Source organism: Oncorhynchus masou, chromosome 30 (genome assembly GCF_036934945.1).
Source record: "Oncorhynchus masou masou isolate Uvic2021 chromosome 30, UVic_Omas_1.1, whole genome shotgun sequence".
NCBI classification, from domain to species: Eukaryota; Metazoa; Chordata; class Actinopteri; order Salmoniformes; family Salmonidae; genus Oncorhynchus; species Oncorhynchus masou.
Genome location: NC_088241.1, coordinates 60,482,028 through 60,509,154, shown reverse-complemented (window position 1 = coordinate 60,509,154; position 27,127 = coordinate 60,482,028). Strand labels below are relative to the sequence as shown.

General features: G+C 44.6%; 1 protein-coding gene across 5 annotated transcripts in view; it reads right to left on the bottom strand.

Annotated features, from left to right (window-relative positions):
• LOC135522896 (band 4.1-like protein 3) overlaps positions 1 to 27,127 on the bottom strand; it is a 127,899-nt gene that overhangs the window by 28,842 nt on the left and 71,930 nt on the right. For 4 of the 5 annotated variants that reach the window (XM_064949580.1, XM_064949579.1, XM_064949582.1 and 1 more), the window contains 8 exons: positions 26,186 to 26,442; positions 25,311 to 25,358; positions 25,105 to 25,140; positions 19,236 to 19,430; positions 15,096 to 15,200; positions 9,501 to 10,337; positions 6,068 to 6,187; positions 2,220 to 2,378 (listed from right to left, as the gene is read on the bottom strand). In XM_064949580.1, coding sequence (XP_064805652.1) covers positions 2,220 to 2,378; positions 6,068 to 6,187; positions 9,501 to 10,337; positions 15,096 to 15,200; positions 19,236 to 19,430; positions 25,105 to 25,140; positions 25,311 to 25,358; positions 26,186 to 26,442 — 1,757 coding nt within the window. The remainder of the gene's footprint in view (positions 1 to 2,219; positions 2,379 to 6,067; positions 6,188 to 9,500; positions 10,338 to 15,095; positions 15,201 to 19,235; positions 19,431 to 25,104; positions 25,141 to 25,310; positions 25,359 to 26,185; positions 26,443 to 27,127) is intronic. The other variant, XM_064949583.1, reaches the window with a different exon arrangement.

The window sequence follows — 27,127 nt, the reverse complement described above, 5'->3', positions numbered from 1 at the left end:
AGAGAGGGAGAGAGATAGAAACAGAGAAATGAAGAGAGGGATGGAGAGAGAAGGAGAGAGAGAGAGAGAGATAGATAGAAACAGATAAATAAAGAGAGATAGAGAGGGATTGAGAGAAATAAAGACATGGATGGAGAAAGAGGGATAGAGAGAGGGAGAGCGAGAGAAAAGGATAGAGAGGGAGAGGGAGATAGAAAGGGAGAAATGAAAAGGGTGCAGAAAATAAGATTTCACCCTTATATTTATTTATGCACACACACAGGCAATCATGTTTGCATGCTCGCACACAATTACATTGTCACCGCCTGTCTACAGGACACACAAGCAATTAATGAATGAATTGAAAGGTCCTAGATATAGGAAAGGGAAAGTACTGAAGGATGCTGTTCATGAGGACCATCCTCTCTCTGATAGAATATTTATACAATTATCAAAATCAATCAAATCAAAATGATAACATAAAATCCCAAAAGCAAATAGCAGAGGTGTTGTTATAAAATAAATAGTCATTTTTTATTATTCACAATGAAAGAGGCTACGACACTTAGTGCATCATCCTGGACCATTCACTAAGAATTCATCACAGTGCACCACAGAGTAAGTCTTATGTGAGATTGTGGAAGCATATTAATTCATTTAGAAGGAAGCCAAATGGGTCTACCTGGTAGGATTGTATTTATAATATATGAAACGGTTCACATAATTCAAAACGTCTGTGGACCGATAGACAATAACCCTGCAACAGACCGCTATCTATTCAATCTGTGCTTCTCATAGACGTGTGTCCATAAAACATTCTAACTCATTGCTGCTCACGATTTGCCACAAAGGTAAACTGCACTGAGTAAAACATTAAAAACAGCTGCTCTTTCCATGACATAGACTGACCAGGTGAATCCAGGTGAAAGCGATGATCCCTTATTGATGTCACTTATTAAATCCACTTCGACCAATGTAGATGAAGGGGGAGGAGACGGGTTAAAGACTTCTAGCAACTGAATATTAGGAAGGTGTTCTTAATGTTTTAAGGTACTCAGTGTATCTGAACATTGAGGAAATAAAGCAACAACAAGTCAGGAAGAAATAAGCCGTCTCCACTATGATACTGTGTGTATATGTGCAGCTCGAAAATATTATGGTGTTTATAGTGGCGCTGTGTGAAAAAAACACAGGCCTGCATACACACAATCACACACGGAAGAAGTCCCTCTATGCAATCTTCAACCGTTTTCAATACCTCCCTGGCTGATATATACAGTATGTACAGCCTGCCTGGCCATGGTAATGCTTTCCAATAGAAAACCCAGTGGGCAGAAACAGGGTCAGGAAACAGGGAAAAGGACAGTCTCCCACCTGCACAACACTGAACACACAGCAGCACAGGCTGGCTGACTGCTACTATTGGCAAAGAGGAGGGTCAGGACTGGGGGAGTTGGGTAGCTGATTCTGTGGTAATACAGCCAAGATTGGGATAAATTGCATGCTTCCTGCTTATTGGCCCTACTAGCTAATGGGAGGCCAAGATTGGGATAATTTGGGGAGAATCTTTCCAGTGATATTACAGGGGAATGGGAAGGCAAGACTGCAACAGATTGAGCACTTTCTAAATAGCATGGGCAACAAGGAATATGAGACGGGGGTAGCTTTTCCAGTGCTATTGTAGGCAAGGAGGAAGGACAATTAAGGATAGTTTAGGGGGGTACTTATGGAGAGGTACTATAGGTCAATGGGGCAACTAGGGAACATTTTGGGGCTCTTTGGGGTGTTACCTCCGAGTGAGCCCTTGCAGCAGCTACCTCCCCACTGAGACTCTGCCAGGACGCTCCAATAAGAGAGGTGTGCACGGGGGAGGGGGGCACGAAGCACCCTCTCCAGTCTTGGCTGTTCTCCTCCTCCGCTTCCTCCTCTGAGACTGACCCTGCTGACTCCTCTCCCTCTGACTGACTGTCCAGCCCAAGGCCTAGGCTTCCACCCAAGCCTGGGGCTGGAGTTTTCTCCTCGGCCTCCGCCTGCTTCACCGCCGCACCTATAGCCTTGTCCACGGCGGCCTTGGCTGCGGCAGTCAGGGCCGGCCCCGCCGAGGCTACGCTAGTGGCGTCACTAGTGTCGCTTGGCGTGTCTGAGTCGTCAGAGTGGTCATCATGCATGCTCAGCCCTGTAAACCCCAGCACGGACTGAGGCCTATCGTCCTCTATCCCTTCCAGTGAGTCTGTCTCTACCTGCTCAGTCTGATGCTCTGCCTGGTTCGCCATGTTGTCAGGCTGGTGGTCAGACTGTTCTGGCTGTGCCAACTTCAACTTAGGCTGGTCCTGGTCCTTTTCTTGTAGGGAAGATACCACCTCTGTCTGCAGCACGATCCGCTCCACCTTCTCTGTTGTCTAACAAAGGAAACAAACAAGACATAACCAACAGTCTACTTGAATCTTCAATATTGATTGAATCTACAGTAGTATGGAAGCAGATTAAAAAATAGCACAGATCTGTAGGGTGTCCAATCAAAAACACATCTTTTGACCAATGAGTAAACTAATGTTAATTGTGCATCGTCCTCTAAGAAAAACCAATGGTCCAAACCTCATGTCTCGATCATAATCCATTCAAAAGTCATTGGAGATTTTACCGTTGTCAGATGGCTAAGATTAGGGTCAAAAACCAGGAAAGCTGCATTGTGTCAGCTAGGCTGGATGCCGTGCAAGAATTAAGGCTATTGGCTACCTGACAGGCTCACTTTCTCCCTGAACTGGTCATCTCTCTTCTCCAATCCGCAGGACATAAAACAATATAGAGGTAAGATAGATATTGATTTTGAGACATGACATAGTAGTATTTTCATATTTTAGTGTACACTTTATTTTAATTTGAAATTCCTGTTATTATTAGAAGATCTCTCACAAAAAAACAAGCACATCTCTATACATTTCAACGGAGCACTGAGTGTATACCAAGCTTTTCATTTTCAAAGCCAGTACATTTAACTCAGCTTGTGTCATGCTAATTTATCTTTTTTTGCGACCCTCTGTAACTTTGAAGACAACCACAAGATATAAAATCCGCAACAGTTGTTATAAGAAACCTGCACCTCTATGTCAACTGTTGTTATAAGAAACTTGCACCTCTATGTCAACAGTTATAAGAAACCTGCACCTCTATGTCAACTGTTGTTATAAGAAACCTGCACCTCCATGTCAACAGTTATAAGAAACCTGCACCTCTATGTCAACAGTTATAAGAAACCTGCACCTCTATGTCAACAGTTATAAGAAACCTGCACCTCTATGTCAACTGTTGTTATAAGAAACCTGTACCTCCATGTCAACAGTTGTTATAAGAAACCTGCACCTTTATGTCAACAGTTATAAGAAACCTGCACCGCTATGTCAACAGTTGTTATAAGAAACCTGCACCTCTATGTCAACAGTTATAAGAAACCTGCACCTCTATGTCAACAGTTATAAGAAACCTGCACCTCTATGTCAACAGTTGTTATAAGAAACCTGCACCTCCATGTCAACAGTTGTTATAAGAAACCTGCACCTCTATGTCAACAGTTATAAGAAACCTGCACCGCTATGTCAACTGTTGTTATAAGAAACCTGCACCTCTATGTCAACAGTTGTTATAAGAAACCTGCACCTCTATGTCAACTGTTGTTATAAGAAACCTGCACCTCTATGTCAACAGTTATAAGAAACCTGTACCTCCATGTCAACAGTTGTTATAAGAAACCTGCACCTCTATGTCAACAGTTATAAGAAACCTGCACCGCTATATCAACAGTTGTTATAAGAAACCTGCACCTCTATGTCAACAGTTATAAGAAACCTGCACCTCTATGTCAACAGTTATAAGAAACCTGCACCTCTATGTCAACAGTTGTTATAAGAAACCTGCACCTCCATGTCAACAGTTGTTATAAGAAACCTGCACCTCTATGTCAACAGTTATAAGAAACCTGCACCGCTATGTCAACTGTTGTTATAAGAAACCTGCACCTCTATGTCAACAGTTGTTATAAGAAACCTGCACCTCTATGTCAACAGTTATAAGAAACCTGCACCTCTATGTCAACAGTTATAAGAAACCTGCACCTCTATGTCAACTGTTGTTATAAGAAACCTGCACCTCTATGTCAACAGTTGTTATAAGAAACCTGCACCTCTATGTCAACAGTTATAAGAAACCTGCACCGCTATGTCAACTGTTATAAGAAACCTGCACCTCTATGTCAACAGTTATAAGAAACCTGCACCTCTATGTCAACAGTTATAAGAAACCTGCACCTCTATGTCAACAGTTATAAGAAACCTGCACCTCCATGTCAACAGATCTTGGTGCTTATTATTGGATGTTAGAGGAAAAGTCCACACTGAACGATTTAGAACGTGAATAATTATATTTGTCTTTTGGTAAAAAAACATTTTAGATTATAAGGAAGTGAAATTTCATCACCAAAGCAAGTTTTTAGCCACTCTGGGTGGATGACCTAGAATCTGCTTCCATACAGTAGGGAAGGGTTACTTCATATGTTAGTACCGATGTGATCTTTCTGAATGCATGTTTAAATCATTTAACATGCTGTGCATTGGATGATTGCTTTGTTCCCCACTTTCGGGTATCAAAATGACCTAAAGGTGGAGAAGAGTTGCAAAATCAAATATGCCAGGTGGGTAACACTCTCACATTCCTCCTCAATAAGGCCCCAGGACCATGTGGTGCCTCTGTCTAGACAAAACATTCCTCCTCAATAAGGCCCCAGGACCATGTGGTGCCTCTGTCTAGACAAAACATTCCTCCTCAATAAGGCCCAGGGACCACGTGGTGCCTCTGTCTAGACAAAACATTCCTCCTCAATAAGGCCCCAGGACCATGTGGTGCCTCTGTCTAGACAAAACATTCCTCCTCAATAAGGACCAGGGACCATGTGGTGCCTCTGTCTAGACAAAACATTCCTCCTCAATAAGGCCCAGGGACCACGTGGTGCCTCTGTCTAGACAAAACATTCCTCCTCAATAAGGCCCCAGGACCATGTGGTGCCTCTGTCTAGACAAAACATTCCTCCTCAATAAGGCCCCAGGACCATGTGGTGACTCTGTCTAGACAAAACATTCCTCCTCAATAAGGCCCCAGGACCATGTGGTGCCTATGTCTAGACAAAACATTCCTCCTCAATAAGGCCCCAGGACCATGTGGTGCCTCTGTCTAGACAAAACATTCCTCCTCAATAAGGCCCCAGGACCATGTGGTGCCTCTGTCTAGACAAAACATTCCTCCTCAATAAGGCCCCAGGACCATGTGGTGCCTATGTCTAGACAAAACATTCCTCCCCAATAAGGCCCAGGGACCACGTGGTGCCTCTGTCTAGACAAAACATTCCTCCTCAATAAGGCCCAGGGACCATGTGGTGCCTCTGTCTAGACAAAACATTCCTCCTCAATAAGGCCCCAGGACCATGTGGTGCCTATGTCTAGACAAAAACATTCCTCCTCAATAAGGCCCCAGGACCATGTGGGGCCTGCCTTCTGTCAATAAGACCCCAGGAACCATGTCCTCCTCAAAACATAATAAGGCCCCAGGACCATGTGGTGCCTCTGTCTAGACAAAACATTCCTCCTCAATAAGGCCCCAGGACCATGTGGTGCCTATGTCTAGACAAAACATTCCTCCTCAATAAGGCCCCAGGACCATGTGGTGCCTATGACTAGACAAATCATTCCTCCTCAATAAGGCCCCAGGACCATGTGGTGCCTATGTCTAGACAAAACATTCCTCCTCATAAACCTGTCCACTGTTTTAATGGCCGGCAGGAAGGAAGGACAGACGGACAGGGGACAGAAAAGCCTGACAGACAACACAGTGGCTACAGTGACAACATTTCCTCAACAACAAACACATCAGTGACAAACAGTACAGATACTGAACAGGTCTTTTGCAAAAGAGATGTGATCTCAATGATAACCTGTATAAAAGGTTTTAAAAAATCCTTTTAACAACTCAGATATGCATGCACTACAACTGCTGTCATCACGTTTGTTGAGTTGTATATTATCTATATGGTATAAGAGGCCACCTTAAACACGGTCTGACTAAAAGCAGGCGAAGCAGTCCAGACCCGCGTGCTGGTCTGATCTCTGGCCGACTGTAAGAGAGCGGTGAGCTCCGGGGACATCTCCTCAAAGGTCGGCTTAGGCTGAGCAGACAGAGAGATGGGGAGAGTACACACAACAGGAGTAGAAGAGAGACACACACAGTTAGATACTGTACATACATAGGAGGAGAGACAAAGAGACAGGTCTTTCACACAATGCCCAGACACAAGCTCGGGGGACGGGGAGGTTGGATGGATTATTCATAAGAGCATTGAGGTGATGATTGATAGCTGAGAAAGGTAAACTTAGAGGATTGGGTTTGAGAAAATTGGGTTTGTCAAATTTTATTCTAAAGTATTCAAAAATATTTATGTCAATCACAACCTAGATTGATTTCCTTATATAAGACAATGCAAGAATTACAAAGGTTTCATCAAATTGGTTTCCAACTATTTTAATCCTTTGTGTGCTATACTATGCAACTCGGAGCAATGCATTTCTTTTACAGAGCACATGGGTAGAAACACCATCCTGTGTCAATCACTGAACTCAAGTTGTTTTTCTCTTGAGAATGTCAGTCATAAAGGCAATAGGTGAGACAGACAAGAGGGTCTTGTGTGTCGGAGGGTCTCCTCTTATGAATAGGGCCAATATCATCATGTCAGATCAAGCTGCAGAGAGGTCAGAGAGCGCAAACCCAGGGAAGTCAAAGTAAAAGTGGCAGGGCTGAAGCAATCAGTGGCATACCAACCATAGTATACCGCACCACAAACCATAGTGGAAAGCATTCATTTGGTGTGGCTAGCAGCATGGGGACCAGCTTAAAACAAAACACGGTTTTCATTTACAAATCAAAATGAAAGAGGTAAACAAATGCCAGTACCCATGGAGCAGCAAGTTTAGTTAAGGCATGCAGATAACAAATGACACCAAATACAGTGGCGAAGGGATCAACTAAACAGAGCAAACTATAGAAGGAAAAAACAGACTCCCATGCAATTCCCATGACCATTCAGTCGAGTGCAAAACAGCGCCGGGTCCAGCCTTGTTGCAGTGGATAAGACGACCAAACAGGCTGGGGCGGAAGTGGCTTGAGGATAAAGTGGGGGTTTGGGGAGGGGGGCGGAAGTGGCTTGAGGATAAAGTGGGGGTTTGGGGAGGGGGGGGGCGGAAGTGGCTTGAGGATAAAGTGGGGGTTTGGGGAGGGGGGACGGAAGTGACTTGAGGATGAAGTGGGGGATTAGGGAGGGGGGGAAGAGGAAGTAGCTTGAGGATAAAGTGGAGGGTTAGGGAGGGGGGCGAAAGTGGCTTGAGGATAAAGTGGGGGATTAGGGAGGGGGGGGAAGTGGCTTGAGGATAAAGTGGGGGATTAGGGAGGGGGGGGAAGGGAAGTGGCTTGAGGATAAAGTGGAGGGTTAGGGAGAGGGGGAAGAGGAAGTAGCTTGAGGATAAAGTAGGGGATTAGGGAGGGGGGGCGGAAGTGGCTTGAGGATAAAGTGGGGGATTAGGGAGGGGGGCGGAAGTGGCTTGAGGATAAAGTGGGGGATTGGGGAGGGGGGCGGAAGTGGCTTGAGGATAAAGTGGGGGATTAGGGAGGGGGGGGCGGAAGTGGCTTGAGGATAAAGTGGGGGATTAGGGAGGGGGGGCGGAAGTGGCTTGAGGATAAAGTGGGGGATTAGGGAGGGGGGGGCGGAAGTGGCTTGAGGATAAAGTGGGGGATTAGGGAGGGGGGGGGCGGAAGTGGCTTGAGGATAAAGTGGAGGGTTAGGGAGAGGGGGGAGAGGAAGTAGCTTTAGGATAAAGTGGGGGATTAGGGAGTGGGGGGCGGAAGTGGCTTGAGGATAAAGTGGGGGATTAGGGAGGGGGGGCGGAAGTGGCTTGAGGATAAAGTGGGGGATTGGGGAGGGGGGCGGAAGTGGCTTGAGGATAAAGTGGGGGATTAGGGGGCGGAAGTGGCTTGAGGATAAAGTGGGGGATTAGGGAGGGGGGCGGAAGTGGCTTGAGGATAAAGTGGGGGATTAGGGAGGGGGGGCGGAAGTGGCTTGAGGATAAAGTGGGGGATTAGGGAGGGGGGGGCGGAACTGGCTTGAGGATAAAGTGAAGGATTAGGGAGGGGGGCGGAAGTGGCTTGAGGATAAAGTGGGGGATTAGGGAGGGGGGAAGAGGAAGTAGCTTGAGGATAAAGTGGAGGGTTAGGGAGAGGGGGGGAGAGGAAGTAGCTTGAGGAAAAAGTGGGGGATTAGAGAGGGGGGGCGGAAGTGGCTTGAGGATAAAGTGGGGGATTAGGGAGGGGGAAGAGGAAGTAGCTTGAGGATAAAGTGGAGGGTTAGGGAGGGGGGGCGGAAGTGGCTTGAGGATAAAGTGGGGGATTAGGGAGGTGGTGCGGAAGTGGCTTGAGGATAAAGTGGGGGATTAGGGAGGGGGTGACGGAAGTGGCTTGAGGATAAAAAGGGGGATTAGGGAGGGGGGCGGAAGTGGCTTGAGGATAAAGTGGGGGTTTGGGGAGGGGGGGGGGAAGTGGCTTGAGGATAAAGTGGGGAATTAGGGAGGTGGGGGTGGAAGTGGCTTGAGGATAAAGTGGGGGTTTGGGGAGGGGGGCGGAAGTGGCTTGAGGATAAATTGGGGGTTTGGGGAGGGTGGGGCGGAAGTGGCTTGAGGATAAAGTGGGGGTTTGGGGTCGAAGTGGCTTGAGGATAAAGTGGGGGATTGGGGAGGGGGGGCAGAAGTGGCTTGAGGATAAAATGGGGGTTTGGGGGGAGGGCGGAAGTGGCTTGAGGATAAAGTGGGGGTTTGGGGGGGGGGCGGAATTGGCTTGAGGATAAAGTGGGGGTTTGGGGAGAGGGGGAACGGAAGTGGCTTGAAGATAAAGTGGGGGTTTGGGGAGGGGGGGAAGTGGCTTGAGGATGAAGTGGGGGATTAGGGAGAGGGGGGAAGCGGAAGTAGCTTGAGGATAAATTAGGGGTCTTGGGAGAGGGGGAGGAAGTAGCTTGAGGATAAAGTGGGGATTTAGGGGGGAAGCGGAAGTAGCTTGAGGATAAAGTGGGGGTTTAGGGGGGGGGAGTAACTTGAGGATAAAGTGGGAGGTTAGGGAGAGGGGGTAAGAGGAAGTAACTTGAGGATAAAGTGGGGGTTTAGGGGGGGGAGCGGAAGTAGCTTGAGGATAAAGTGGGGGTTTAGGGGGGGGAGTAACTTGAGGATAAAGTGGGAGGTTAGGGAGAGGGAGGGAAGAGGAAGTAACTTGAGGATAAAGTGGAGGGTTAGAGAGAGGGGGGGAAGAGGAAGTAGCTTGAGGATAAAGTGGGAGGTTAGGGACAGGGGGTGGAGAGGAAGTAGCTTGAGGATAAAGTGGGAGGTTAGGGAGAGTGGGGAAGGGGTTTCAGGTATTTGGGGGTGGGGGGGTTCATATCATCCTACCACTTTGGAGGGCGATGGGGTTCTGGAAAGATAGGACACAGGGCTGGGGCTCAGACGCAGATCGACCATTTGAGGCTTGGGCATCTTCATTGGGGACTTGGCCATTGGGGACTTGGCCATTGGGGACCGTGGAGAGAGGGGTGTGTGAGGCGCAACAGGGGTGGTGCTCCTGTCTCCCAGAAGAAAAGTCTCCCGTAGCTGCTTCCTGCTGTCCGCTCTCGCGGCATCACTGATGTCCTGGCTGGAGCGGATGGACACTACGGTCCGCATGGCGCCCAGGCCACCGTCGCTGGGCTCGGATGGAGAGGGGGTCCTGGCCTCCTGGATGGTGATCATGGAGGGTCCCATTCCCTCAGATGGAGAGGGGGTCCTGGCCTCCTGGATGGTGATCATTGGGGGTCCGATTCCCTCTATGGGCGGGAGACTCAAGTGGACCGACACTGGCATCTCGTACTCAGTTGACACCGGGATGATCTTCACAGTGGTGGTGGATTGGTCCGCTGCCCTCTTCAGCTCCCTGGCGAACACCGCAGGAACGGCTACCGCCGCCTCCCCGCCATCTTTGGCCTGCGTCGTCATGGTGACGATCTTGCCCGACATGGTGTCGTAGGATTTGCCCAGGGTGTAGGTCTTCTCCTCCATCTCCTCGGCCTTGGACTCTAGTTCACTGCTGAAGCTCTCGTATGGTTTGCCAAACTCCTTGATGACAACGACACCACTGGCGCCGCCGAGCGCTCCTTCAGCCACAGTGTTATCGGCGGCCATATAGTTGACAATGTTTCTCTTTTCGGCTACCTTAGGAGGGACTTTGCTTACTATTACCCACCCGTCAGAGTCCTACATACAAGATACATACAAAGACTGGGGTTAGCCAGTTCAATGGGGGGATAGGACTTCCAATGGCAGTCCCAAGAAGAGCAATAAGGAAGCCATTTTAGACTTGAAGGAACATAGATCACAAACAGCATGAACATAGACAGCAACATATACAATATATATGCAAAAGTATGTGGAGGCCCCTTCAAATGAGTGGATTTGACTATTTCAGCCACACCCGTTGCTGACAGGTGTATAACATCGAGCACACAGCCATGCAATCTACATAGACAAACATTGGCAGTAGAATAGCCTTAGAGCTCAGTGACTTTCAACGTGGCACCGTCATAGGATGCTACCTTTCCAACAAGTCAGTTCATCAAATGTCTGCCCTGCTAGAGCTGCCCCAGTCAACTGTAAGTCCTGTCATTGTGAAGTGGAAACGTCTAGAACACATATGTCAGAGTCAAGGCCCGCGGGCCACATCCGGCCCGCGAGAAGGTTTTTTACGGCCCCTGGGATGATCTTGATTTATTATTAGAACCGGCCCGCAGACCGCAGCAAGCCGGCAGCCCGCAGATCTTTTACACGCACCAATACTACATTTCCCACAATGCAACGGTGACGCACCGAGCAGTAGGCTGCTTCATTTCAATATTTATTGGCACAGCAGTCGTCAGCATCACAGTAAAATTTTCTGTGTGACATTACGAGTCATCTGAATGCAATGAACTTGCAGCTGCAGGGTCGGGATCATGTCATCTCTGATATGTACAGTACAGTGAAGGCATTTAAAACCAAACTGACTCTGTGGGAGACGCAGATGCGGAAAGAAAATTTGAGCCACTTTCCCAGCTGCCAGACCATGAAAGAGAAGCTCTCTACCAGTGCGTTCCCGAGCGCACAGTTGGCTGATAAAATAGGTATGCTTGCCGCTGACTTTCGACGCCGAATTGCTGACTTTGAAGCACAAAAAAGCAGGTTGGAACTGCTCGGTAACCCATTTGCTGTTGACGTGGAAAGCTCACCACCAAACCTCCAAATGGAGTTGATTGACCTCCAATGCAATGATGCACTGAGGGCAAAATATGCGGCAGTGGGTGCTGCGGAGTTCGCCCGTTTCCTCCCCGACACAATGCCCCAGCTGCGCATCCAGGCTGCTCAAACGTTGTCTATGTTTGGCAGCACATACCTGTGTGAACAACTTTTTCTTTGATGAACCTGAACAAAACATCACACAGAAGTCGACTTACTGCTGAACACCTCCACTCAATTCTGAGGATTTCCTCAGCTCAGAGCCTTACAACATTGATGAACTTGTGGAAAAGATGGGACACCACCAAGTATCACCCTCAACCTCAAACAAGTGAACATTACTGTGCAATCACATATTTAGAGTTTTTACTCAGTTCAAGTTTAAAAGTTAAAGTTTAATATTTGTTTTCACTGCATGTTACTTCTCCTTAAACAAAGTGTTGTTTTTGATTAATAGATTTTTGCACTTTATTTTATTGTATTTCAATCCAATTATATTTTAAAAATATTTCAGTTGAGTGGATGATAGAAAATTGCTATTATTGTTTTTTTCTTTGAAGTAAATTTAGCCCACTTTTGCTAAAATAGAAAATATAGGCTACTGATGGTGCCTTGAATACCGGTTTCTTTCATTTAATGTTCATGTTATGGGGATTTTTATATAAAGGAAATTTGTCTTTTGTGTCTGTTGAAAATTAAAGATTACTGACAGAGCCATAAGAAAATATTGCTTTATTTATCTGATCATATTGGAATATATTTGTTAGGTTTTCAGTAGGTTCAATTAGGTTCACTAGACTATATGCGTCATTTAAAAATTTTTCAATGAACATTCGAACAGTCCGGCCCTCGGCTTGTAGCTAAAATTTTTATTTGGCCCTCCGTCCATTTGACTTTGACACCCCTGGTCTAGAAGCAACAACGGCTCTGCCACGAAGTGGTGATGAATCACGCTTCACCATCTGGCAGTCCAACGGACGAAAATGGGTTTGGCGAATGCCAGGAGAACGCTACCTGCCCCAATGCATCGTGCCAACTGTCGAGTTTGGTGGAGGAGGAATAATGGTCTGTGGCTGTTTTTCATGGTTCGGGCCCCTTAGATACAGAGAGTGGAAATCTTAACACTACATCATACAATGACATTTTAGACAATTCTGTGCTTCCAAACCTGTGGCAACAGTTTGGGGAAGGCCCTTTCCTGTTTCAGCATGACAATGCCCCCCATGCACAAAGGGAGTTCCATACAGAAATGGTTTGTCAAAATCGATGTGGAAGCACTTGACTCACCTTCACAGAGCCCTGACCTCAACCCCATCGAACACCTTTGGGATTAATTGGAACGCCGACTGTGAGCCAGGCCTAATCGCCCAACATCAGTGCCCAACCTCACTAATGCTCTTGTGGATGAATGGAAGAAAGTCCCTGCAGCAATGTTGCAACATCTAGTGGAAAGCCTTCCCAGAAGAGTAGAGGCTGTTATAGCTGCAAAGAGGGCACCAACTCCATATTAATGCCCATGATTTGGGAATGAGATGTTCGACTAGCAGGTGTCCACATACTTTTGGTCATGTATTGTATCACAGTTGTTAGTTAATACTGTATTGTTAAAAATGGTCTCTCCGTATAGCTCATTCAAGGATTTTTTCTTTATTTGTACTATTGTCTACATTGTAGAATAATAATGAAGACATCCAAACTATGAAATAACACGTATGGATCATGTAGTAACCAAAAAAAGTGTTAAACAAAAAGATTCTTCAAAATAGCCACCCTTTGCCTTGATGACAGCTTTGCACACTCTTGGCATGCTCTCAACCATTCTCTCAACCAGCTTCATGAGGTAGTCACCTGGAATGCTTTTACAACAGTCTTGAAGGAGTTTCCACATATGCTGAGCACTTGTTGGCTGCTTTTTCTTTACTCTGCGGTCCAACTCATCCCAAACCATCTCAATTGGGATGAGGTCAGGTGATTGTGGAGGCCAGGTAATCTGATGCAGCACTCTATCACTATCCTTCTTGGTCAAATAGCCCTTACACAGCCTGGAGGTGTGTTGGGTTGTTGTCCTGTTGAAAAACAAATGATAGTCCTACTAAGCGCAAACCAGATAGGATGGCGTATCGCTTCAGAATGCTGTGGCAGCCATGCTGGTTAAGTGTGCCTTGAATTCTAAATAAATCACTGACAGTGTCACCAGCAAAGCACCCCCACACCATCACACCTCCTCCTCCATGCTTCACAGTGAGAACTACTCATGAGGAGATCATCTGTTCACCTACTCTGCTTCTCACAAAGACACAGCGGTTAGAACCAAAAATCTCAAATTTTGACTCATTAGACCAAAGGACAGACTTTCACTGGTCTAGTGTCCATTGCTTGTGTTTCTTGGCCCAAACAAGGCTCTTCTTATTATTGGTGTCCTCTAGTAGTGGTTTCTTTGCAGCAATTTGAACCATGAAGGCCTGATTCACAGTCTCCTCTGAAAAATGGATGTTGCAATGTGTCTGTTACTTGAACTCTGCGAAGCATCTGTGAAGCATTTATTTGGGGTGCAATTTCTGAGGCTGGTAACTCTAATGAACTTATCCACTGTAGTAGAGGTAACTCTGGGTCTTCCTATCCTGTGACAGTCCTCATGAGAGCAAGTTTCATCATAGTGTTTGATGTTTTTTGTGACTGCACTTGAAGAAACTTTCAAAGTTCTTGCCATGTCTTAAAGTAATGATGGATTGTCATTTTTCTTTACTTATTTGAGCTGTTCTTGCCATAATATGGACTTGGTCTTTTACCAAATAGGGCCGTCTTCTGTATTCCACCCCTACCTTGTCACAACACAACTGATTGGCTCAAACGCATTAAGAAAATAAATTCCACAAATGAACTTTTAACAAGGTACACCTGTTAATTGAAAATGCATTCCAGGTGACTACCTCATGAAGCTGGTTGAGAGAATGCCAAGAGTCTGCAAACGTTGACTGGTACTGTACAGGGTGAAATGAGTCACATTGTCATCCACTGCTGACAATGAATAACATACCCAGCAAACCGGGAACATTCCCAAAATATTAGCATAGATTCCCATTAACTTATAGACTGATAGGGTTTTAACCAACATTAGGATGATAACATCCCAAAAACATTCACATATTTGAAAACAAAATCTATTTATTTTCTTATTTACATTTTTTTAATGAAATATCCTTGGAATGTTCTCCTAAAATTCACTAAAATGTTGTGCACAACATCTGTAACAACCATCACAGAACATTCCCCAAACGTTCCCATTAGGTTTCCAGATAATGTAATAACACAATGAACGAGTAATGTCTCCAGAAAATGTCCCCACAATGTTCCCACCAGACTGTTCCCAGAAACATTCTAGGAACCTTTAAAGAACAGACAAAATGTTTTCTAGGAACGTTCTTGGAACGTCAGGCGAAAGTTTTATACAAACATTCTATAATCATCAGCACGACTGGACAGTTTTTTGGTTAAAAGAACATTTGCTGTGGCCTAATGAATGTTCTGGGAACTGTCACAGAACGAATTAATTGTTGGTTTGCTGGAAAGAAACCTAGTCCTACACACCCAAATGGATCATAGGTTAAATGTGTAAGACTCGTCAATAATTAATTGCCGTAGCTGGCTCTAATCTTGCCAAGCAGCAGAGATGAAGGTTTTCTAATCACACAGAGATACCTGAACCAGGAGATACTTGTATGTAGTGACAGCTTGGCTACCTACCACAGTAGTCTTAGTATCCACAGGGCTGTGCGTGATGTCCTCCTCAACGCTACCGCCAGCAGCCATGGCTCTCTCTCTCTCATCCTCTCCCTCATCCTCTTGGCTCTACATGAATGGAAAAGAAAAAGAAAAAAAGGGAAACAAACAAACAGCATGAATGAACCAGAATTGAAAGTAGCTTTGAGGCGTGTGTGTGTGTGTGGTCTGCATCCTATTGCTGGCACCATTACTCATTACAGAGTGTGTGATATTTACTCATTGTGTTTGATAAGAGTGTGTGTGATATTTACTCATTGTGTTTGATAAGAGTGTGTGTGATATTTACTCACTGTGTTTGATAAGAGTGTGTGTGATATTTACATTGTGTTTGATAAGAGTGTGTGTGATATTTACTTTTGTGTTTGATAAGAGTGTGTGATCTGAGATTTCACCAGCGTGTGACTACAGGACTATAGTATCTCTCCAAACATAGTCACACTGTGGGGTTGATATCGGACATGTGGGTCCAGTAGCTCACACATAAAGAATGAAACAAGGTAGCGAGACTCGGCTGCGTGGTAAAACGGTGTCCTTTCCACACGTAATTGAACCCCAGGTCATCCACCACATTGCTCTTGGAGATCTCCTTGGAGAGGAACTGCTGCGGTGCTGAGACTTCATTTAACCACATCCCAACAGTCATGAAAATAAATACTGGCCCCAAATATGCCGTCGTTGCTGCTGCTACATGAATGAATAAAATATCTCCTTTTCCTGGTTACGCCATCATTGCCATTCTCCCGACTGCTTGATGTCCCCCCCCCCCCCCACTCACACACACACACACACAGACACAGACACACAGACACACACACAGACACACAGACACACACACACACACACACACACACACACACACACACACACACACACACACACACACACACCATCACACACACAAACACACACACACAAACACACACCATGCAAACACACACACACACACACACCATGCAAAAGGAGCAGGGTTTCTTCTCCCTCATCCTCCCTGTCTTTTGAAGCCCCTGCATGCTTCTCCATATATATATATATATATATATATATATATATATATATATATTAGTGCACTAAAATGCTTAGCCGAGAAGGATGTGTCCAATGGTTTCCTTCTGTCTCTCCCTCCCACCTCCGTTTGGCAAGGTCACAGCACGGGGATTTATTACTCGTTCACTGGCCACACTGCTACAAATCAATCGAGCCCTATTCTGATGTCCCACTGTTAATTGTCCCCTGCTCCTTTCAACGCTTGCTCCTTTTATCTACTTTTGGCTTCAATGGTTGGATAAGGTAGCTTACACTTTTTTTTTTTTTGCTTCGTCAAGGAGCCGCATCTGAATCACTTACTTTTTACCGTGGCTTAACTTCCATTGAAAAACAGCTTGATGCTTGGTAACTATTTGAAAACAACACTGGAGAAGAAAGGTAGGTGTCAAATGTTATAATGAGGCAGCGAATCTTTTACAACAGTTGTTCTTCTATCTCCAGTAGCTGGGTGTTAAGCACCGTCCTCCACCTGCATGGATTATTGCATTGTAGCAGACACATCTCAACCTTCTCACACTGTAGCAGATACATCTCAACCTTCTCACACTCTAGCAGACACATCTCAACCTTCTCACACTCTAGCAGATACATCTCAACCTTCTCACACTGTAGCAGACACATCTCAACCTTCTCACACTGTAGCAGACACATCTCTACCTTCACACTCTAGCAGACATCTCAACCTTCTCACACTCTAGCAGACACATTCTGTAGCAGACACATCTCAACCTTCTCACACTGTAGCAGACACATCTCAACCTTCTCACACTGTAACAGACACATCTCAACCTTCTCACACTGTAGCAGACACATCTCAACCTTCTCACACTGTAGCAGACACATCTCAACCTTCTCACACTGTAACAGACACATCTCAACCCTCTCACACTGTAGCAGACACATCTCAACCTTCTCACACTCTAGCAGACACATCTCAACCTTCTCACACATCTCAACCCTCTCACACTGTAGCAGACACATCTCAACCTTCTCACACTGTAACAGACACATCTCAACCTTCTCACACTGTAGCAGACACATCTCAACCTTCTCACACTGTAGCAGACACATCTCAACCTTCTCACACTGTAACAGACACATCTCAACCCTCTCACACTGTAGCAGACACATCTCAACCTTCTCACACTGTAGCAGACACATCTCAACCTTCTCACACTGTAACAGACACATCTCAACCTTCTCACACTGTAACAGACACATCTCAACCTTCTCACACTGTAGCAGACACATCTCAAGCAGACACATCTCAATCTTCTCACACTGTAACAGACACATCTCAACCTTCTCACACTGTAACAGACACATCTCAACCTTCTCACACTGTAACAGACACATCTCAACCTTCTCACACTCTAGCAGACACATCTCAAACTTCTCACCCTCTAAGACATATCTAAATCTTCTCACACTGTAGCAGACAATCTCAACCTTCTCACCCTCTAGCAGACATATCTAAATCTTCTCACACTGTAGCAGACACATCTCAACCTTCTCACACTCTAGCAGACACATCTCAACCTTCTCACACTCTAGCAGACACATCTCAACCCTCTCACACTGTAGCAGACACATCTCAACCCTCTCACACTGTAGCAGACACATATCAACCTTCTCACACTGTAGCAGACACATCTCAACCTTCTCACACTGTAGCAGACACATCTCAACCTTCTCACACTGTAACAGACACATCTCAACCTTCTCACACTGTAGCAGACAAATCTCAACCTTCTCACACTCTAGCAGACACATCTCAACCCTCTCAACTGTAGCAGACACATCTTCTCACACTGTAGCAGACACATCTCAACCTTCTCACACTGTAGCAGACACATCTCAACCTTCTCACACTCTAGCAGACACATCTCAACCTTCTCACACTGTAGCAGACACATCTCAACCCTCTCACACTGTAGCAGACACATCTCAACCTTCTCACACTGTAACAGACACATCTCAACCTTCTCACACTGTAGCAGACACATCTCAACCTTCTCACACTGAGCAGACACATCTCAACATTCTCACACTGTAACAGACACATCTCAACCCTCTCACACTGTAGCAGACACATCTCAACCTTCTCACACTGTAGCAGACACATCTCAACCTTCTCACACTGTAACAGACACATCTCAACCTTCTCACACTGTAACAGACACATCTCAACCTTCTCACACTGTAGCAGACACATTCTCTCACACTGTAGCAGACACATCTCAATCTTCTCACACTGTAACAGACACATCTCAACCTTCACACTGTAACAGACACATCTCAACCTTCTGTAACAGACACTTTCTAACACTCTAGCAGACACATCTCAATCTTCTCACACTTCAGATACATCTCAACCCTCTCACACTGTAGCAGACACATCTCAACCTTCTCACACTCTAGCAGACACATCTCAACCTTCTCACACTGTAGCAGACACATCTCAACCTTCTCACACTCTAGCAGACACATCTCAACCTTCTCACAATGTAACAGACACATCTCAACCTTCTCACACTCTAGCAGACACATCTCAACCTTCTCACACTCTAGCAGACACATCTCAACCTTCTCACACTCTAGCAGACACATCTCAACCTTCTCACAATGTAACAGACACATCTCAACCTTCTCACACTGTAACAGACATATCTCATCTCACACTGTAACAGACATATCTTAATCTTCTCATCTAGCAGACACATCTCAACCTTCAAATCATAGCCTATCAAAGGTGAATTGTTATTTCTCTTTAGATCAGGGTTGTGTATGTACATCTAGCAGGTTTTCTAACCTGATTCAGCTCATCAAGGAGCTAATGAGCAGCTGATTAGTAGAATGGATTAGGAAATGGAACAAAAACCTGCACACTGGCCACCACTGGATTAGATGCCACTAGATTTCTCATGTTGATGTTTCCACCCAGTGAGGTTCTACTAAATGTTTTGTAGAAAATGGAGGGGTCTCTAAAAGGTATGTTGATGTCCCCCTGTCTCTCTCTCTCCATTCTGTCCCTCTCTGATTAAACAATGAACTTACCGGTACCTCGTCGAGTTCCAGGGGTTCGATCATGGGGGCCTCGTCGAGGCGCGGCGAGCGCAGGGGGGACGATGACAGCCTCTTCTCCCATTCGGTAAGGCCAGCCGAGTCGGCGCCCGTCTCCAGGAACGATCTCTTGAGCTCACTGATGTTGGTCGTGTGTTTCAACAGCTCCTCCGGCGTGCCCACTGTGTCCTGAGAAGCAGGAAGAGAAGTAATCTTACCGATAATAACCCTTACTGTTACTGTTAGGGTTAGTTACCGCTAGGGTTAGTTACCATTAGGGTTAGTTACCGTCAGGGTTAGTTACCGCTAGGGTTAGTTACCATTAGGGTTAGTTACCGTCAGGGTTAGTTACCGTTAGGGTAAGTTACTGTTAGGGTTAGTAACGGTTAGGGTTAGTTACAGTTAGGGTTAGTTACCGTTAGGGTAAGTTACTGTTAGGGTTAGTAACGGTTAGGGTTAGTTACCGCTAGGGTTAGTTACCATTAGGGTTAGTTACCGTCAGGGTTAGTTACCGCTAGGGTTAGTTACCATTAGGGTTAGTTACCGTCAGGGTTAGTTACCGTTAGGGTAAGTTACCGTTAGGGTTAGTAACGGTTAGGGTTAGTTACAGTTAGGGTTAGTTACCGTTAGGGTTAGTTGCCGTCAGGGTTAGTTGCCGTTAGGGTTAGTTACCGTTAGGGTTAGTAACGGTTAGGGTTAGTTACAGTTAGGGTTAGTTACTGTTAGGGTTAGTTGCCGTCAGGGTTAGTTACCGTTAGGGTTAGTTACCGTTAGGGTTAGTTACTGTCATTGTTAGTTACTGTTAGGGTTAGTAACCGTTAGGGTTAGTTACCGTCAGGGTTAGTTACCGTTAGGGTTAGTAACCGTTAGGGTTAGTAACCGTTAGGGTTAGTTACCGTTAGGGTTAGTAACCGTTAGGGTTAGTTACCGTTAGGGTTAGTTACCGTTAGGGTTAGTAACCGTTAGGGTTAGTTACCGTTAGGGTTAGTTACCGTTAGGGTTAGTAACCGTTAGGTTAGTTACCGTTAGGGTTAGTTACCGTTAGGGTTAGGGTTAGTTACCGTTAGGGTTAGTAACCGTCAGGGTTAGTTACCGTCAGGGTTAGTTACCGTCAGGGTTAGTTACCGTTAGGGTTAGTTACCGTTAGGGTTAGTTACCGTTAGGGTTAGTAATCGTTAGGGTCAGTTACTGTTAGGGTTAGTAACCGTTAGGGTTAGTTACCGTTAGGATTAGTTACCGTTAGGGTCAGTTACTCTTAGGGTTAGTAACCGTTAGGGTTAGTTACTGTTAGGGTTAGTTACCGTTAGGGTTAGTTACTGTTAGGGTTAGTAACCGGTTAGTTACCGTTAGGTTAGTTACTGTTAGGGTTAGTTACCGTTAGGGTTAGTTACTGTTAGAGTTAGTTACTGTTAGGGTTAGAAACCGTTAGGGTTAGTTACCGTTAGGTCAGTTACTGTTAGGGTTAGTTACGTTAGGGTTAGTTACCGTTAGGGTTAGTTAGGGTTAGTAACCGTTAGGGTTAGTTACCGTTAGTTACCGTTAGGGTTAGTAACCGTAAGGTTAGTTACGTTAGGGTTAGTTACCGTTAGGGTTAGTTAGTTACCGTTAGGGTTAGTTACCGTTAGGGTTAGTTACCATCAGGGTTAGTTACCGTTAGGGTTAGTTACTGTTAGGGTTAGTTACGTTACCATCAGGGTTAGTTACCGTTAGGGTTAGTTACTGTTAGGGTTAGTTACCGGGTTAGTAACCGTTAGGGTTAGTTACTGTTAGGGTTAGTTACCGTTAGGGTTTAGGGTTAGTTACCATCAGGGTTAGTAACCGTTAGGGTTAGTTACTGTTAGGGTTAGTTACCGTTAGGGTTAGTTACTGTTAGGGTTAGTTACCATCAGGGTTAGTAACCGTTAGGGTTAGTTACTGTTAGGGTTAGAAACCGTTAGGGTTAGTTACCGTTAGGGTTAGTTACCGTTAGGGTTAGTAACCGTTAGGGTTAGTTACCGTTAGGGTTAGTTACCGTTAGGGTTAGTTACCGTTAGGGTTAGTTACCGTTAGGGTTAGTTACCGTTAGGGTTAGTAACCGTTAGGGTTAGTTACCGTTAGTAACCGTTAGGGTTAGTTACTGTTAGGGTTAGAAACCATTAGGGTTAGTTACCGTTAGGGTTAGTAACCGTTAGGGTTAGTTACTGTTAGGGTTAGTAACCGTTAGGGTTAGTTACTGTTAGGGTTAGTTACCGTTAGGGTTAGTAACCGTTAGGGTCAGTTACTGTAAGGGTTAGTAACCGTTAGGGTTAGTTACCGTTTGGGTTAGTTACCGTTAGGGTCAGTTACTGTTAGGGTTAGTAACCGTTAGGGTTAGTTACCGTTAGGGTTAGTTACCGTTAGGGTCAGTTACTGTTAGGGTTAGTAACCGTTAGGGTTAGTTACCATTAGGGTTAGTTACCGTTAGGGTTAGTTACTGTTAGGGTTAGTAACCGTTAGGGTTAGTTACTGTTAGGGTTAGTAACCGTTTAGTTACCGTTTGGGTTAGGGTTAGTTACTGTTAGAGTTAGTTACTGTTAGGGTTAGAAACCGTTAGGGTTAGTTACCGTTAGGGTCAGTTACCGTTAGGGTCAGTTACTGTTAGGGTTAGTTACCATTAGGGTTAGTTACCGTTAGGGTTAGTTACCGTTAGGGTTAGTTACCGTTAGGGTTAGTTACCGTTAGGGTTAGTAACCGTTAAAGTTAGGGTTAGTTACCGTTAGGGTTAGTTACCATCAGGGTTAGTTACCGTTAGGGTTAGTTACCGTTAGGGTTAGTTACCATCAGGGTTAGTTACTGTTAGGGTTAGTTACTGTTAGGGTTAGAAACCGTTAGGGTCAGTTACCGTTAGGGTTAGTTACCGTTAGGGTCAGTTACCGTTAGGGTTAGTTACCGTTAGGGTTAGTTACTGTTAGGGTTAGTTACCGTTAGGGTTAGTTACCGTTAGGGTTAGTTACCGTTAGGGTTAGTTACTGTTAGGGTTAGTTACCGTTAGGGTTAGTTACTGTTAGAGTTAGTTACTGTTAGAGTTAGTTACTGTTAGGGTTAGTTACCGCTAGGGTTAGTAACCGCTAGGGTTAGTTACTGTTAGGGTTAGTTACCGCTAGGGTTATTTACCGTTAGGGTTATTTACCGTTAGGTTTAGTTACCGTTAGGGTTAGTTACTGTTAGGGTTAGTTACCGCTAGGGTTAGTTACTGTTAGAGTTAGTTACTGTTAGGGTTAGTTACTGTTAGGGTTAGTTACCGCTAGCGTTAGTTACCGTTAGGGTTAGTAACCGTTAGGGTTAGTTACAGCTAGGGTTAGTTACCGTTAGGGTTAGTTACCGTTAGGGTTAGTTACTGTTAGGGTTAGTTACCGCTAGGGTTAGTTACCGTTAGGGTTAGTTACCGTTAGGGTTAGTTACCGTTAGGGTTAGTTACTGTTAGGGTTAGTTACCGCTAGGGTTAGTTACCGTTAGGGTTAGTTACCGTTAGGGTTAGTTACTGTTAGGGTTAGTTACTGTTAGGGTTAGTTACCGCTAGGGTTAGTAACCGCTAGAGTTAGTTACCGTTAGTTACCGTTAGGGTTAGTTACTGTTATGGTTAGTTACTGTTAGGGTTAGATACCGCTAGGGTTAGTTACCGTTAGGGTTAGTAACCGTCAGGGTTTAGATGTTACATGTGAATGGATGTCAAGTCAATATAGCAGTGTTGTGTTATGTTGTTTCAGATTGTGCAATATGTTTTATGTCCATGAATTTAAAAAAATACTGAAAATAAAATTCCATGGAAAACAAGAATGCCACTGGACGCAAAAGCGCAAGCTAAAAACAAACAAATGAATGAGATAGTGAATGCAATAGAAAATCAACTGTGTTTTGTGAGACAAATTACACATCTGAATCTTTGGAAGAGCAGCTTGTGTGCTGCTATTCAAGTAGCATGGCTAAGTATCACCGTGGTGACAGATTGACAAATGTAATGTCTTTTACTTTGATACATGTTTGTATTATGTTCACAGCTGCAGTATAATGAGCTGAATATATAATGCCATAATCTATCCGAAACAGGCCTTCTTTTCAAATGAATTATCGGCATTTTGCAGTGAATTCTAACTTTCACTTAAGTAACATTTTCACTTAGTCTCCCATTGACATCAATGCATGACTAAATGGAAGTTAGGATTTGCCCCTTTTTAAGGAAGCATTCATAGATATCAATATAACTCAACATCCTCTTACTCTCTATCTAGCAATAACTTCCACCTGGCATATGCTGTTAATCCAGTATGTATTACATTAATAAAACAAAATCCCAAAATAAAAGTTAGCATGTTAGTGAATAAACATCAGACAACATTAGTTCAAAACAACATGGTATCATTAGTTCAACATACCTGTTACAAACCCCTCATGTTGTCTGTTATAACTACCTGTTACAAACATTAGTTCATGTTGTCTGTTATAACAACAAACCCCTCATGTTGTCTGTTATAACTACCTGTTACAAACCCCTATGTTGTCTGTTATAACAGCTATCTGTTACAAACCCCTCATGTTGTCTGTTATAACTACCTGTTACAAACCCCTTCTGTTATAGCTACCTGTTACAAACCCCTCATGTTGTCTGTTATAACTACCTGTTACAAACCCCTCATGTTGTCTGTTATAACTACCTGTTACAAACCTCTCATGTTGTCTGTTATAACTACCTGTTACAAACCCCTCATGTTGTCTGTTATAACAGCTACCTGCTACAAACCCCTTATGTTGTCTGTTATAACCCTGTTACAAACCCCTCATGTTGTCTGTTATAACTACCTAAAACCCCTCATGTTGTCTGTTATAACAGCTACCTGTTACAAACCCCTCATGTTGTCTGTTATAACTACCTGTTACAAACCCCTCATGTTGTCTGTTATAACTACCTGTTACAAACCCCTCATGTTGTCTGTTATAACAGCTATCTGTTACAAACCCCTCATGTTGTCTGTTATAACTACCTGTTACAAACCCCTCATGTTGTCTGTTATAACTACCTGTTACAAACCCCTCATGTTGTCTGTTATAACTACCTGTTACAAACCCCTCATGTTGTCTGTTATAACTACCTGTTACAAACCCCTCATGTTGTCTGTTATAACTACCTGTCTGTTGTCTGTTATAACTACCTGTTACAAACCCCTCATGTTGTCTGTTATAACAGCTACCTGTTACAAACCCCTCATGTTGTCTGTTATAACTACAACTGTTACAAAACCCCTCTGTTATGTTGTCTGTTATAACTACCTGTTACAAACCCCATGTTGTCTCATGTTGTCTGTTATAACTACCTGTTACAAACCCCTCATGTTGTCTGTTATAACTACCTGTTACAAACCCCTCATGTTGTCTGTTATAACTACCTGTTACAAACCCCTCATGTTGTCTGTTATAACTACCTGTTGTTGTCTGTTATAACTACCTGTTACAAACCCCTCATGTTGTCTGTTATAACAGCTACCTGTTACAAACCCCTCATGTTGACGACATAAACAATGGTAAATCCACTGTTACTGTCCAAACCAAGTCTCCACCTTGCACTAGCCTGCAGTTCCATACAATGCCAACCTCTAACATCAGCACACTTTGTCTGACAAACACATTCTCCTGCTTTATTCATCTCATGAGACTGTTCTGGAAAGAAAACGACAGTCCGTTAAATTTTATTACATGTCAAATCTATATCTCCTCGTCGATTGCAGCTGTTGATTGTGCAGCCTTCAGTGATTTTGAATCCTAGGCTCACAGGTTTTGGGTGAAATGGTCGTTTGACCAGCTGTGGATGAAATGAGTGGTAATGAGTGTTAAGGTACTTTAGTTAGCATACCTGTGTCTTTAACTCGGACTCATCTTCCTGGTCCGACTGGCAGCATGGGAAGCACAGAGAGGAATACAACACACGTTATAGCTTACGAGAGGAATTATCAAATAACATCAGATATTGTTGAAATAGAAATGTGAAACCAAAGAACGTAAGATTTCTACAAAAGGAGATGAGAGTTGAGGTGACTAGTGACTACCCATGTTACAAACCTCCGTGGCTGTCAGTTCACCATCGACACCAGTGTCAGTCAGTTCAGTCTGTTTAGTAGTAACACAACAGCATGAGGAGAAAGAGAACCGTGACTGTTACGGTTGAGTATAGCATTTCCCAGAACTCATATTTACCTAAACATTAGCTATTAGGAAAAGTGGCTGAACAAAGTAGTGACAGTAAACTGTTTTCAGGGTAAAGAAAAACTCAACAGGAAATGCATTAAAACATATTCAGATGACCTATGTCAACATAATATCATTTAACTACATTACAGATGACTCCACCAGCTTGAGGTCACTCTCCCACCGTATAAATGTTCATCACGAATGCAATTAATGTTAGTAGTTTGACCTCTGGATTCTACTAAGAACCCTTATCCTAGGTAACTAGTAAGTACAGACATTACATCTGCCAAAGTTCATTCAGGTTAAGCTCCTTGTCATCAATTTGTTCACAAAAAAAAGCGATTTTTATTTCTACATTTCAAATAGTCTGGCCCTGCCTTTCGCTGAGTGTTCTGGCACTGATCTGAACTTGCCGCTCTGCCAGAGTATTGAAGGTTCAGGTCAGTTCTCCATTAGTGACTTATCAGGGACCTGCCTCCCTGATAGAGAGAGTGGCAGAGCGTGAAAGCACAGGGCTACAATGAGATTTGTGCTACTTCGCTACCCTAGAAGGAGAAAGGCCATCTGGCTCTAGTCTGTCTGACAGAATAGCTCTGGCTGGCGCTAGCTACTTTCTACTCTTGGCTCCGGCAATAAACAGCTGTCATTTTCAGAGTGGAATCTGGGTACTCAGAGGAATGTATTATAGAATGCTCTCAGGGGTGGGCAAAGGACCGAGATATTTGATTGGGTGTGGAGAACTATACCTTGGTGTCGTGTCGAATGGGAGAGGTTGGACTTTGTAGAGAGATCTCGGTGGCTTTCGTGGTCTCATCCTCCTCCACCTCTACCTCCACCTCTACTTCCACCTCTACTTCCACCTCTACTTCCACCTCTACCTCCACCTTTACTTCCACCTCTTCCTCTGCCTTCCTCTCCTCCACCCTTTTCTCCGGTGTCACGGTGGTGATGAGGTCGCTCATGGCGATGCCCTTCGCCCTTCCGTATAGGTCCGAGCCCATCTCTGAAGCATGCACATAGACGCACATGCACGCACACGCACGGACACAAGCACGCACATACCCACACACACATACACACACAGATCATTTTCCATTTAGGGAATTGTCATTTTCCTTTAACGGAGGCAATATTGCAGGTCAGCAGGTTGGAGAGGTAATGCTAATGAGCTACAGTCTGTATCCGCATAGTCATCACAGCCATTGACTCAGGAGATACAGGAGATATTAAATCCCATTCTTGTTGATAATAACAAATAATAACATATTATCAACATCAGAGCTTTTCTATCAGATATGATCTGTAATTAAAGCAATATTCTGAAATCATTGTGTGGTTTGAAATGACAAAGCTAGCCCTGAACATTTCATATACAAAAGTATGTGGACACCACCACAGCATACATTGACATTCTAGACAATTATGTGCTTCCAACTTTGTGGCAACAGTTTGGAGAAGGCCCTTTCCTGTTTCAACATGACAATTCCCTGCGCACCAAGCGAGGTCCATACAGAAATGGTTTGTCGAGATCGGTGTGGAAGAATTTGACTGGCCTGCACAGAGCCCTGACCTCAACCTCATCAAACACCTTTGAGATAAATTGGAACGCCAACTGCTAGCCAGTTCTAATCGCCCAACATCAGTTGCCAACCTCACTAATGCTCTTGTGGCTGAATGGAAGCAAGTCC